The sequence below is a fragment of the Typopeltis vanoorti genome, chromosome 2 (genome assembly GCF_054136105.1).
Source record: "Typopeltis vanoorti isolate ZY-2024b chromosome 2, IOZ_Tvanoo_1.0, whole genome shotgun sequence".
In the NCBI taxonomy this organism is placed as follows: domain Eukaryota; kingdom Metazoa; phylum Arthropoda; class Arachnida; order Uropygi; family Thelyphonidae; genus Typopeltis; species Typopeltis vanoorti.
Window position 1 is genome coordinate 26,951,930 of NC_143550.1, and position 14,014 is coordinate 26,965,943.

General features: G+C 37.6%; 1 protein-coding gene across 3 annotated transcripts in view; it reads right to left on the reverse strand.

The window, feature by feature from the left end:
• The window catches only part of LOC150108891 (uncharacterized), a 461,422-nt gene that overhangs the window by 218,512 nt on the left and 228,896 nt on the right, over positions 1 to 14,014 (reverse strand). For all 3 annotated transcript variants that reach the window (XM_090410738.1, XM_090410720.1, XM_090410728.1), the window contains one exon: positions 3,497 to 3,653. In XM_090410738.1, coding sequence (XP_090266864.1) covers positions 3,497 to 3,653 — 157 coding nt within the window. The remainder of the gene's footprint in view (positions 1 to 3,496; positions 3,654 to 14,014) is intronic.

The window sequence follows — 14,014 nt, forward strand, 5'->3', positions numbered from 1 at the left end:
ATATTTTTATGACATTTTAAATGAGTTTTATCTGCATTTTTAATATGTAATATAGTTGTGGGGAGGAGCTGGAACAAATTAATCGATTTTCAATTAAATCTTATGGGGAAATCGCGCTGATAACGACGGCAATCCTGGAACGGATTACTGTCGTTAACCAAGGCACCACTGTACTGCTGAAAGTGAATAGGATAGGAATGGAAAGTCAGTTGGGAGACTGATTATAGGTGGTTGATTTACGTTTATTGGTGCAAGGATAGAAAAGGTCACTATAGATTGCAGAAGTACAAAAAGTATTAATAAAACCATGAAGAGATAAAATATATGTTCTGTTTAAAAATTTAAGTAATGCTGTATCTACATATAGAATAATTGAATGTGCTTGCATGAATTAATTATTTGTAGAAAGTTAAATATCATGCAATTTGTTCAAGTGTCATAACACCTGCCTGAATGAATATGACATAGCCAGGTAAGTAAAAATTTCATTCCCCCTCTCTCTCTCTCTCTCTCTCTCTCATATGAGGTGTTGACATTCCACCACAATATGACAAATGGTGAGATCAATATTGCATTTTTCACACATAGATAGGTCATCAGCCTTCAGTAAATAAGAATGTGCAAAATGACTCGCCTATGCAGATCCTAGTAAATGTAACTTATCTTTTCTGTTTCTACGTTAATTAGACTGCCAGTGCTTTATTTCAGACTTAGTGTCATGTAATTTGTTTGTTATTGCTGCCTGCCATGATTTTTTTTTTTTTTTTAAAATATCTGATCCACACACAAAAAGTCACTAGACCTATAGCACATTAGTACCATTTGTGGGCAAGAGGAATAGAAGAAAGGAGGCATCTGTTCACATTTTACTTGAAAGCTGAGGGTTGTAATCTTTAGGGGAAGGCGGAGAGGCTGTTCCAAAAGACAGAAGTAGATAGGATGAAGAAGGAGGTAGTAAAGTTGGTTCAGTGAGTTTCAAGATGGACTGTAAATGGGTGTTGGTTAGAAGTGGCTCTTGTTTTAATGATTTTGAAGGAGAGTGGAGGAATAATCATAGCAATTCAAATCAGCAGAGCACTGTCCATGGAAGTATCTGTAGAAGAGGCACAAGGCAGAAACTGAACATGTGAGAGAGAGACTGAACTGGGTTATGTGAGAGAGAGAGAGCCAGACTGCCCTCTTCTGGACAGACTCGAGCAATCTTAGAGAGGATTTTAGTGCTCCACCCCAAATATGGAAGCAATATTCAATGGCTGGGTGGATTTGGGCTTTGTATAGAGTTAGCAGCTGTGAAGGTGTGAGGTAGTTTTGTGCAAAAAAGTACACCAAGTTTTTTGTTGGCTGCAGAAGCTATAGGTGAAATGTGGTTGCAACAGGAAAGTGAACTGCAGGTGATGATCAGATTGCAGGTAAAGAAATCTGATCATGTTTGGATATCTGAGTATTACTGAAGGTAAAGGGGAAAGATTTCAGCTCTTCCTTGAGAGATACAACAAGCATGAATATTGGGGGCACTGAAGTTTACAAGGTTGTCCTTGCCTCATCGGGATACAGGTAGAAGATCAGAGTTCAGGTCAGTGGTCATGGTAAATCTTGAGGATTCTAATACTTGAGCACAACAAGGTTTGTCGAACGAAGTGCACTCTTGTTGAATGCACTTAAGCCTCAACATGTGTTGAGGATTAAGTGCTGTGAGGACATCATATTAGAGGTTTAATGGAATATTTTTAGCACTAGGAAAGAATTAATGAAGAATTAACTAATTTTAATGCTTCCAATATTTCGTCTCAGTCACTGAAATATCTTCAGGATTTAGAAATAACTCTTGTAACATACACTCAAATACAACACAATACTAAGTGAAACACATGGGTGACTAAAGTCCTACCTAGGTGGTGTGCCCTCTATGGGCATTTGCAGGTGGCCTAGGATCTAAAGTGGGATATCTGATAATTAATGTTTCCCAAATTTTGGGAAGTTTTATGCAACCATATTTATTTAAATCCGGTTGATTTCTGAGTGCCGCCACAGATTCTAAAAACAGAATTTCTTTTTTTAATTTACTATGGTGGAGGATGGTGGTTGTTCTCCAGGAGATCCTGTGGGCTGCACAGTGCGACCTGTGGATGTCCACAGGTCGTAGTGCACAGCAAATATGGTGGCAGGATGTTGGATCCTGGTGGTCAGAAAGAAAGGATAGTAAAAATGACTTGGGGTAGACCAAAGAATACAGGAAAAAAAAAGCAAAGAAAAGAGGAAGAACGAAAAGGATCAGTACCATCAGGAATCCCCACCTTCACCAAGAAGTAGTGCAAGGGGATGCCTCAAAAGGAAAAAGGTAACAAATGGAGTAACCAACCACAGGGTCCTGTCCAGGGATCACTTTTTTAATATGTATATTGATGATACAGTTCAGATTTGAGAGGAGACATTCAATTGTCAGTTAATCCTCAATTGGGAATAGCGATTTCAGATAACTGCAGATATCGGTACTGATTCTGTAGATACATCAATTGATAATAGAAGTAAGAAACAAAGAGACATAATCATGCATGCTGACCACAGAAGATGAAATGAGGAATTGTGCAGGAGAAGCTATGCTCAAGGAGGCAGAGTAGGTGATGGATCTCCAGATCCATCACCTACTCTGCCTCCTTGAGCATAGATGCAATATGATTGATATATACAAATTAATAAAAGTAGCCTATCAGAAAGACAGATACAGGTGAGATGCTGAACAGGGTAACAGATAGTGGGAGAATGAGAGGTCATTCCTAGAAGATGTATAATGGTCTTATGAGTAAGGATGTGAAAAGGAGGTTTTTTGCATGAAGAGTGGTGAATGACTGGAATGCATTACTAGAATGGATTGGGTGGTAATGCTTTCTCCAAGAATGAATATTTTCAAGGCAAAGGCATATGTACTGTGGTCTGCAGGTATTTTTTCCCTTTTTTTAAATTTAATTTTTATGATGATGATGATATTGCATTGGTACCATTTGGACTACTGTAATGAATTATCTGACCATAGATGTCCAGAAATAATACTAATCATACTAAAAGGATGAAAAAATCTATCTTGCAATGCATATTCTCCCTTATTATCCACTAATGGGTAAAAGAGAAAGGCAAGTATTTAATCTTGCTTCATCTCATATCCAAGGCTAGCACTACTATATTACTAGCAGGTGATGTAGATAGCAGATGATTTTCACTGTCTAGTGAGAAATCACCAAATTACTTATTTGATGATTGAAGTGGCTGAAAGAGTCCTGTATCTGGTCTCACCGAGCAGATTCCTGAATTATCTAGCCCATGCATCTGGGCTATGGGTAAATTTACCACCTTTTGTGGGTGAAATTATAAAAAAAAAAAAAAAAGATAAAATACTTTTTTTTTGTACATGCCAACAAACACAAAATACTATTAGGCACTATACCAAATGAATTTTTTTTTTGTAATTTGGATTCTACTTGTTAAAATTAAATGTACATACCTCAAATTCCTTCACAACCTGCCCAAATGCAGGGTACTTTCGGAATGCTTCATTTAAAGTGGTATTAAGACTAGAAAAATCTCTGATATACCAGGAATACAGCTTTAGGAAGGGTCCAACTTTCACAATAATATCTGCAATTTTACGTATATTCTCCCTATATATATATGAATATATAAAAAAAAAAGTAAATAAATGTTTTGAAGGTTTCTAAGCAGCCATATTAGCATTAAAGATATTTAAAACTACTGCGAAAATATTTTCCAAACATTTCTTGCAAAAATGTTTCAGAAATACACTGATATAACCACAAGAAAGAACATACAAGGATATAAGAATATAAAAACATAAGTTACCTTCTTATGCTACTAGTATGTTCTTTTTGTGTGGTTATATCAGAACTTTCCAGACCCTCTCCCTGTACTTCATGAGAAACACCTGGCCTGATATCGTTGTGAAAAATCCACAATATTTTGAAATGAATCCGATTCTTTTTCAATTCTCAAGTCACTTCATGGAAAAAAGAATACCAGAAACAAACAAACAAACAAGCACACGATACTTTTATTTGGAGTCTAGCTTACAACTGATGTGAAGGTAGAAAATACATCATTCCACTTTTCGTGTAGAGGCAGGCAACAGAAGATCAATATTGTGACAACAAATACAGCATTACATAGGAGGCTCATAATTGACGTCCCTATAGACTGGGGACTTTAACTAGAGATATAGATTGGAAAGAAGAAAAACATGGTAGGAAGGAAATGGAATTTATATATCTACTTGAGAGATAATTACTTGAGACAGCATGTGATGGAGGGAGATCCCAGGTGCAAGAGTACTGGACCTGGTCACAGGATCAGAAGAGCTATCCATAACCTAGGTGACCACATCACATTGGGGAGAGTGACCATGCAGTCTTAACTTGAGAGGTTGTAAAACAAAGAATATTCTGCCAAGAAGGGGTTGTGTGGAACTACAAGGCAGGTGATTATGACAAATTTAGGAGGGAGCTTGAAGTTGTGCCATGGCATAAAGCCCTACAAGGGAAGGATGTTAGTAGTGCATGAAAACAGTTAAGGGGCTTCTAGGGAAAGCTATATTGAGTTGTATACCTAAGGTAAGGAGAGTTAATCAGGTAGGAGTCAGATGAATAACATCGTTGAAGCATGAGCTTCAGAAGAAGAAGACAATGATGTCAAGGGTATATAAGAAGAAAGGTGTCCAGCAAACTCATGAACAGTACAATGCCCAGGCAAGAAAGGTGACCAGTATGGTAAGGAAGACAAAATCAGATTATGAGAAGAAACTAGTCAAGCAGGCCAATAGGAATTCCAAAAATTTCTTTTGCTATATTGCAAGTAAGAGGAAGAATGACTACAGAAGAATAACCTTAACGAATGCTGATAGTCATGAGGTTACAGAAACAGATAAAATAGTTCAGTTACTGAGTGACAACTTTGAAAGGGTAGATCATATAAGTGAGGTTAATGCTGTAAGATATGCGAAAAAGACTTGTAGGAACAGAGGTGGATGAATTGAAGGTTCTTAGGATACTGCAGAATCTCAATGTAAATAAAGCTGTGGGATTAGATGGGATATCAGCTCATGTTTTGAGGGAACATGAGAGAGAACTGGAAATGTTTCTGGCTAGGCTCTTTAAGTCTCAGTTCTGGTAAAGTTCAAAGAGGACAAAATAATTCACTTGCATAAGGAAGGTTCTAAGACTTCAGTAGCAAATTATAGACCAATCAATATCTCAGGAGGGAAGATGGTAAAAGTAGTAGAAAAATAGTCAAAAAGAGAATGCAGGAATGGGTGGATAAGAATATGATGCTCCATGAGGGACAACATGGCTTTGTGAAGGGTCAGTCATGCCTTAGTAATTTACAAACTTTTTATAATAGGTGACGGCTGAGTTGGATAGAGGAAATTACTATACAATGATTCTGCTGGATTTTGAAAAGAACACCACATGAATGCTGTTATGCAAATTAGAACAAATGGGGATGGATATGACAATGGTTATGTGGATAAGAGAGTGGCTGCTGGACAGATATACAGTTACGTGGCAGCCTTCATTCAGTGCAGACACCTGCTCGAATTTGCAGTGAGTTTTCTTGATTTTCTTTACATTGTTTTCATAAATTATTATTAATTAAGCCACCATAGAACCACAGAAGAATAGTTACAGCAGCAAAGTGAAAAGAAAAGTTGTTAGAACCACGATAGAGATGAAAAAACGAAATCATATCCAAACATGAAAATGCCGTTCGTGCCTCAAATGTTGCTATGCAGTTCAGTATGGTGAAATCAACGATATGTACCATACCCAAAAATAAATAAAATAAAATAAAAAATAAATAATGTTTTTATTGAAGGGGACTCTCCTCAGTATGTATAGTTGAAGTGAAGTTAAATTTTTATTTTTATTTTATTTATTTTATTCTTTTTATGTAAGATTTTAAGCATTTTCATTATGTTTGTATACGATCTTATGCATGAAGTACTGTTGTAAAGGTTTAAATAAACAATCATCTGGGGTTCGGGAACAGATTAATCCATTTTACGTTAATTCTTATGGGAAAATGGCTTCAGTTTTCGAACAGCCTTTGGGAACGAATTAAGTTCAACAAACGAGGTTCCACTATATAAAAAAAAAGTGGTATATGGAGAGGCAGAATCTAGACAAAAACAGGATTTCCTGTCCCTCAAGATTCAGTGCTGGGACCACTACTGTTTAATTAGTACATAAATGATACAGGAAATAACCTCAAAGTAAATATTCAGTTTTTGCTGATGATGCAAAATTAGATAGAGTAATAGTTAATCAAGGTGATGCGGGATAGCTTGCAGGATGATTTAAACAGGCTATCAATATGGGCAAAAGATAATGGATATCAGTTCAATGTGGAGATGTTATGCATTTTGAATAAATAGATTACAAGCTGTATATCAAACTAATGGAACTAATAGACAAAAGTAGGGATTTAGGTGTGTGGTAGATTAGAGGACATATTGCTAAGATAGCTGGATAAGATTACCTGGCTATTAAAGAACACATTAACAAGTAGAGATAAGAAAATTCTTATTCCTTTTTATAAAGCCCTGATACATCCCTATCTGGATTACTGAGTTCAGGTAATAGCAAGACTTATACGTTGGTTAGACATAACTGGTAATTAGTTTACGGAATTAACAACGCATATAAAGTATATTAATTAAAGGTAACTTTAATGAATAACTTCTATATTTCGGCAACGTCACATTGCCATCTTCAGGAACATAAAGATATGGTATGTGCACTCAGGAACTAACACAAAGCAAATGAGGAAGAAAGCAAGAAACTAATATTGTTCCTAAAGTCCTAATGGTGCCCTCTTGCGGGCTAATTTGGTAGTCTTGGCAGTTGGGCTGAAGTTCTCATAATGAAAGTCTCCCTTAGATACCCACCATAAAATTCGTTGGAAGAAAACAAAAATAATTCATCGCAGCAAGTTTAAATATGAAAGATTATTCAAAGAATCTTCAGCAGCTCTAAAAAACGTTCCTAACCTCAACAAATTTGGGTGCATGAAACTGCCCCAAATTTGGGAGACTTTCATTATGAGAACTTCAGCCCACCTGCCAAGACTACCAAATTAGCCCGCAAGAGGGCACCATTAGGACTTTAGGAACAATATTAGTTTCTTGCTTTCTTCCTCATTTGCTTTGTGTTAGTTCCTGAGTGCACATACCATATCTTTATGTTCCTGAAGATGGCAATGTGACGTTGCCGAAATATAGAAGTTATTCATTAAAGTTACCTTTAATTAATATACTTTATATGCGTTGTTAATTCCGTAAACTAATTACCAGTTATGTCTAACCAATGTATAAGTCTTGCTACTAGAATCATGATCATCCACGGAGATGCAATCGCACGAAAGGCCCGTCAATACGGCAAATTGAGGTTGAAGATATCGAGGCAAATAAATCGTCTGATGTTCCTAAAACGCCTGCCGGGATAACAAAGTGATCCCTAATTGTGTCAAATTGAAGCACCGTTTTACTTCCGAGAAAGCTCTACGCATTTATAACCGCACTAGCTTCGCCCTGTTAAGAGAACAAATTACCGCGACGCGCGTTCTCCTTGCCGATGAAAACAAAACCTTACGAGTGCTAGAAGAAGAGCTTTCGAATACACTCAGCCTTGATCTATGGTCTATACTTCATGACATCTCATGCGCATCGGCAAGAAAGGAATTCGAAAAAATACGTAGTCGGCACGTGAAAAAATACGAAAACCTGACAAAGACTTCTACTTCCATACCTCAGCCACCACTCAACACTGTAGTCAACCTCTCGTCGGCAGTTTTAAAGCCTGAAGCACTCACCGCACTTTCACGTGGTCACAATTTCGCCCTAGCTCCTAAAAGGATACCTGCTGAAGAAATCATGATCCAAATAGAGCGTGGAATTCGCAACCTGCCTAACCATATCGCCAACAACGTAAGACTGGATGTAGTCGGTGTTCTCACTAAAGCCAAACTTCCAAAATCCAACTTATCCAAAAACGAATATACAGCCCTACAAGAATTGAAAAACAACAAAAAAATAGTAATCACCAAAGCTAATAAGGGAAGCGCCACTGTGGTACTCAATCAAAAAGACTACAAAGGTAAGCTAAATTCTTTAGTACTAGACCGTACTACTTACCTCCCCAGTGAATATAATCCGACCAGCTCTCAGATTAGAACTATCCACAGACTCCTTAAGAAAGTCACTTCTTGGCCCGTGGAAGTCACCAACAAACTTAAACCTTATAACTCTAGACTCCCCCGATTATATGGACTCCCAAAAATACATAAACAAAATGTGCCATTGCGTCCCATAGTGGATGGCATTGATTCCCCCACATATAAATTAGCCAAACATTTAGCCAAAAAGCTCACACACTACACTGGCAACACACCATCACACATAAAAAACTCAGCCCACTTTAAAGCCAGTATAGAAAACCTCACACTCCAACACACTGACATAATGGTCAGTTTTGACGTCTCCTCCCTATTCACTAATGTCCCACTCAAAGAAACCCTTGAGCTCATCCAAGCCAAGTTTCCTCCCGATATCTCAGCCCTATTTCAGTTCACAATGAACTCAGGCTATTTCGTTTGGCAAGGAAAGTTCTACAAACAGATAGAGGGGACAGCCATGGGTTCACTACTTTCCCCACCCTTGGCCAATTTCTTTATGGAGACATTTGAAGAGAAAGCCTTAAACTCCGCCCCACAAAAACCCACTATTTGGCTTCATTATGTGGATGATGTGTTTGCTATTTGGCCACATGGCTCAGACACACTCCACTCCTTCCTAACACACTTAAACAACCAACACCCCAGAGTCCAGTTCACCTTGAAAAAGAGGAAACCAACACCCTCCCCTTCCTAGACACTTTAATCACCCGCCAGCTTGATGGACCTTTGGTTTTCTCTGTTTACAGAAAACCCACCCACACTGGCAGATACATTCACCAGCAATTCCCCCCCCCCCTCACAACAATATGGGGTGATAAAAACACTATATAACAGGGCAAAATTAATCTGCTCAGATGACAAGGCCCAAACTACCGAACTAAACCACATCCTCAACACTTTCTTAGCCAATGGCTATAACCCCAAAAAAATCTAAAACCTGTAAACCACAACCCCCCTCCCCCCCTCCACAATAAAGATTACACCAAGTCTATCACCATCCCCTACATCCAGGGCACCTCTGAGAAAATAACCAATATCCTCAAAAAATATGACCTTACTTCCTGTTACAGACCATATAAAAAGTTGGCATCCTTTATCCGCTCTACCAAAGACCAACCACTTCCCTTAGATCTACCTGGTGTATACCAGATCCCTTGCAGCTGCAAATTGTCCTACTTTGGCCAAACAGGCAGAACAACAAATATCAGGATTTCAGAACATCAATTCTACATCCGGTTTCACCAGTACAGCCGCTCTGGGCTGGCAGACCATGCCTTAGATACCCACCATAAAATTCGTTGGAAGAAAACAAAAATAATTCATCGCAGCAAGTTTAAATACGAAAGATTATTCAAAGAATCTTCAGCAGCTCTAAAAAACGTTCCTAACCTCAACAAATTTGGGTGCATGAAATTGCCCCAAATTTGGGAGACTTTCATTATGAGAACTTCAGCCCAACTGCAAAGCTACCAAATTAGCCCGCAAGAGGGCACCATTAGGACTTGAGGAACAATATTAGTTTCTTGCTTTCTTCCTCATTTGCTTTGTGTTAGTTCCTGAGTGCACATACCATATCTTTATGTTCCTGAAGATGGCAATGTGACGTTGCCGAAATATAGAAGTTATTCATTAAAGTTACCTTTAATTAATATACTTTAAATGTGTTGTTAATTCCATAAACTAATTACCAGTTATGGGTTCAGGTAGGGATAAGATAAGGTCAGGTTTGATCTCCTTAGTTTCTTTGGGGGATGAGGAAGTGGTGGAGAAGAATCAGAGGCAAACAACAACCAAGTGGGCTGTTCCTTATGAAGATAGATTGATGGTGTGGAGGCTGCAGACGTTGGTTAATAGGCAAAAAAGAGAGGATATGAGAGAAACATTTAAGTTACTTAAAGGATTTTATAGGACTGATGCAGGAGAAATATTTCAGCACTTGGTTAGAGGTGGGAAGAACAAGAGGTGGTAGTGAGCAAAGCGCTGTGCATGTGTCTAAGAAGAGCTCCTGATTGAGATAAGTTATTCTACGAATAATTAAGTATATATGCGTAATTGTTTGAGTAAGAGTGGCTGTAAACGTTGTGCGCTACCGGTATTATTAGTGTGGGGGATTTTTCTTGCCTAAACTAAATTACAAAATCGTTATTATTAGACCTAGTAACCTGCAGAGAAAAAAAAAAAAAAGGTGGCGGCATTGTCATTCCATGATTTTAATTTAGATTTTGGTCGTATCGTTAAGTGTGAGGTCTGTTATATGTATTCCTTTGATTACATAAATGATTGCTGTATATACAGTAATACCCCAACTTAAGCTACCCCAACATACGTGACTCCGGAGTTGCATGGTTTCTTATATGTACGTATTCCGGTCCCGCTTCACTACTAGTCATATCCGGCACCGGCCGCACTCGCCAATGTCGCATATGCTGTGAACAAGCACTGACATGTTTCGTGCAGTCTCCATTCATACATAATTTTTATAGTCTATAAACCTTACAATTGTTTAATGTTATGTTCTTGATAAAAATTTTATCACATAAAAAATAATAATGTCGTCCAAAAGAAGCAAGTCCGATTCTTCTACAGCTAGCAAGAAAAGAAAAACATTGACTTTGGAAACAAAACTCAACATTATTAAGGATTTTGAAAGTGGAATGAAAATTTGTGAGATAGCAAAGAAGTTCGATCTACACGAATCCACAGTTAGAACAATCATAAAAGATAAAGAAAGAATTCTCGCTACTGTGAAAAATGCCCAATCATTGAATTCAAGCATAATTCGTAAACGTCATGGGATTATTGGTGACATGGAAATGATGCTTAAATTATGGTGTGATAATCAAGTGAGAGTAAAAAATTGTCCAGCTGATCAAACAACAATATGTAGCCAAGCCAAGCTGATTTTTGAGAGACTAAAAGTAGAAGCGGCCAAAGAAGAAAATTTCGTGGCCAGTAATGGATGGTTCAACCCATTTAAAAATCTCTGTAATCGGCACAGCATCGCGGAGAGGTGGCAAGCACTGATAAAGAGGCTACGTCTTCTTTTCCTGGGACACTTAAGGCTATCATCAAGGAAGGTAGCTATAGCAGTCAAACTATATTTAATGTAAACAAGACCGGCTTGTTCTGGGAAAAGATGCCTATGAGAACTTTCATCGCATGTGAAGAAAAAACGTTTCCTGGCTTTAAAGCTTCCAAAGACCGGTTGACAGTAATGCTTGGTGGAAATGCAGCTGGTGATTGCAAGTTAAAACTTCTCTTAATTTATCGCTCCGAAAATCCAAGAGCCCTAAAAAAAATCTAAAGCTGGCTTGCCAGTGATTTGGAAGTCAAATTCTAAAGCTTGGGTGACAGCTTCTATTTTTGAAGACTGGTTTGGTCACCACTTCATACCTGAAGTTGAACGTAATTGCCAGTTTAAAAAAATTCCATTTAAAGTTATGCTCATTATCGATAATGCACCTGATCACCCTGCAACTTTAATTGATTTTGATCCACATGTAAAAGTTGTTTTCTTGCCTCCAAATACAACCAGCTTATTTCAACCGATGGACCAAGGAGTTAGCAAAACATTCAAACGCCATTCGTTTGCAAGTCTGAATGAAGCTATGAGGCAAAAGGAGCAACTGTTAAAGAGTTTTGGAAACCGTTTTAGATGCTGTAAGGATTATCGGAGATTCTTGGGGTGAAATTTCCAAAAAAACCTTGAATGGTGTCTGAAAAAACTTTGACCATCCTTTTTTATATGCGAAACGGAAATGTTGCCAGAAACTGATCAAGTTGCTGAGGCAATAGAAGAAGTTGTCAACCTTGCCAGGCAATTAGATTTAGAAGTCGACAGTGAAGATATCAGCAAGCTGTTAGACTCACATAATAAGGAGCTTACAATCGACAAGATCATAGAGATGTGTGAGCAAAGTGCTACTGAAGAGACCAAAACCTCAGATCCAGTTCTACCAGAAAAGCACATGACAATTGCAAAATTAACAGAGAGGTCTCAGCTTAATTAAGAAAGGTTTACAGATTTTGGAGGACATAGATTCTAACGAGGAACGAATTGTAGCCACAAGGCAAGGAATAAAAAAATCATTGGCTTGCTATGAAGAAATTCTGCGTGACAAGAAAAAGACATTATGCCATCAGATTTAATCTATTGAATTTTATGAAACCATTGACATCGAAATAACTTTCTTTTTTTATGTACAAAAAACTACAATTATGATTATATTTCTTAAAAAATATAGGTGTTTTTGTAAATCTTTGGTCCCAATTAACTAATATTTTGTATGTTTGTATATATTGTTAAATTGTGATTGATAAAATTCCTAAGAGAATTTATTCTTTCATAATTTAACAAGCAAAGAACCTATAATAGAAAATTTGCTTGCATCTAAGAGTGTAAACTACATATATGGGAACAAAATTGGATATATTAAACAAAAGGATAATAATTGTGAAAATGCATAAGAAAGAAGTGTTATTCCATTATGTAGAAAGATTACTTAAGCTAGTTAAATATTGGTGGTAAAATTCCAGAGAAAAAGAACGTTAAAGTATGATTAAAGCAGTATACCATTCCTAGGAATTAGATAGACAAAGCTTAGATGAATGACTCACAATTTTTAACGATAATTGAAGCATAATCCAAGGCCAAGAGCAGAGGATTAAAGGAAGTTGCCGCAAACGTATCGTGTGCACATGGCACATGATAAGTAGGCAGAAAAGAAGAAATCCTCTACCGAGAGATATCGCGTTGAGCACTATCGATGAGTCGTGGGAAGGGTAGGAAGATTATGAAAGGGGCCGAGATATAAAAGAGTTAGGAACCCCCCCACACACGAGGCTTTTCTTCCTGGTGGTTTTGGTGTGTGGAGTTCGCGAGTGGAGGGATAGTTCGAGAGTGTGAGGGGAAATCTCTGCCCTGATGCCCAGCAGATGGAAACGGTAGATGTCGCGTATCCACGGGAAAGGTTATGCGTTGCCAGGTCTGAAGTTAATCACATTACTCCAGAAGAAAAGAGTAGTCTGCGTGGAGGCCTCAGAATCTAGGTAAAAGGGCAACATGTGCGAGAGAGTGACTTTGCCCCAAGAATCCTATTGAAAGGAAAGCACAACCGACTGAAACAAATGGGCCAGCATATAATCGAGGAATTCCAGGTACCAATCCCAGCACAAAGAAATCAATTTGAGGGTCAAAGGACGAGCAAAGAGAGGAACAAGCACAGGAGATAACTATAATACGGTATCGTGAAATTTTATTGTTAAATAGTGTAAATGAATGATATGTGAATCAAGATCTATGGACTTAACAAAGATAAAACTTAGGACTGCAGCAAATTATAAGTTGTGAAAGTAGACAAGTATAACTTAAAAGAGTGATAACCTTAGGATGTGTGAATACAAGGTGATAATGTATGTTTACTAGGTTTTAATTAAGAGAGTTATGAGGATCTTATGTGTGAAGTGATATAGAACAGCTCTATTGTTAATCTTATGTGAGTTATGAGAATTTACTGTTCGTATTTGATAACTATGATAGCACATAAATTTGTAGTTTAGAAATGATCTTTCCCAGACTTCTATGAACTGTATATATGTAAGAATGTTAAATAAATCTTTTGCTTACTCTGATTCAGTTGTTTGTTAGTATTATCTGATGCACCACTTGCTAAATATGCGAACCTAAGCGGGAGATTTGAGTAGTGTGTCTACGGTCATGATTGCATGGTTGTTAGTCACTGAAGTATAGCTGGGTGTTCACTTCTTGTTTAAGATTTTT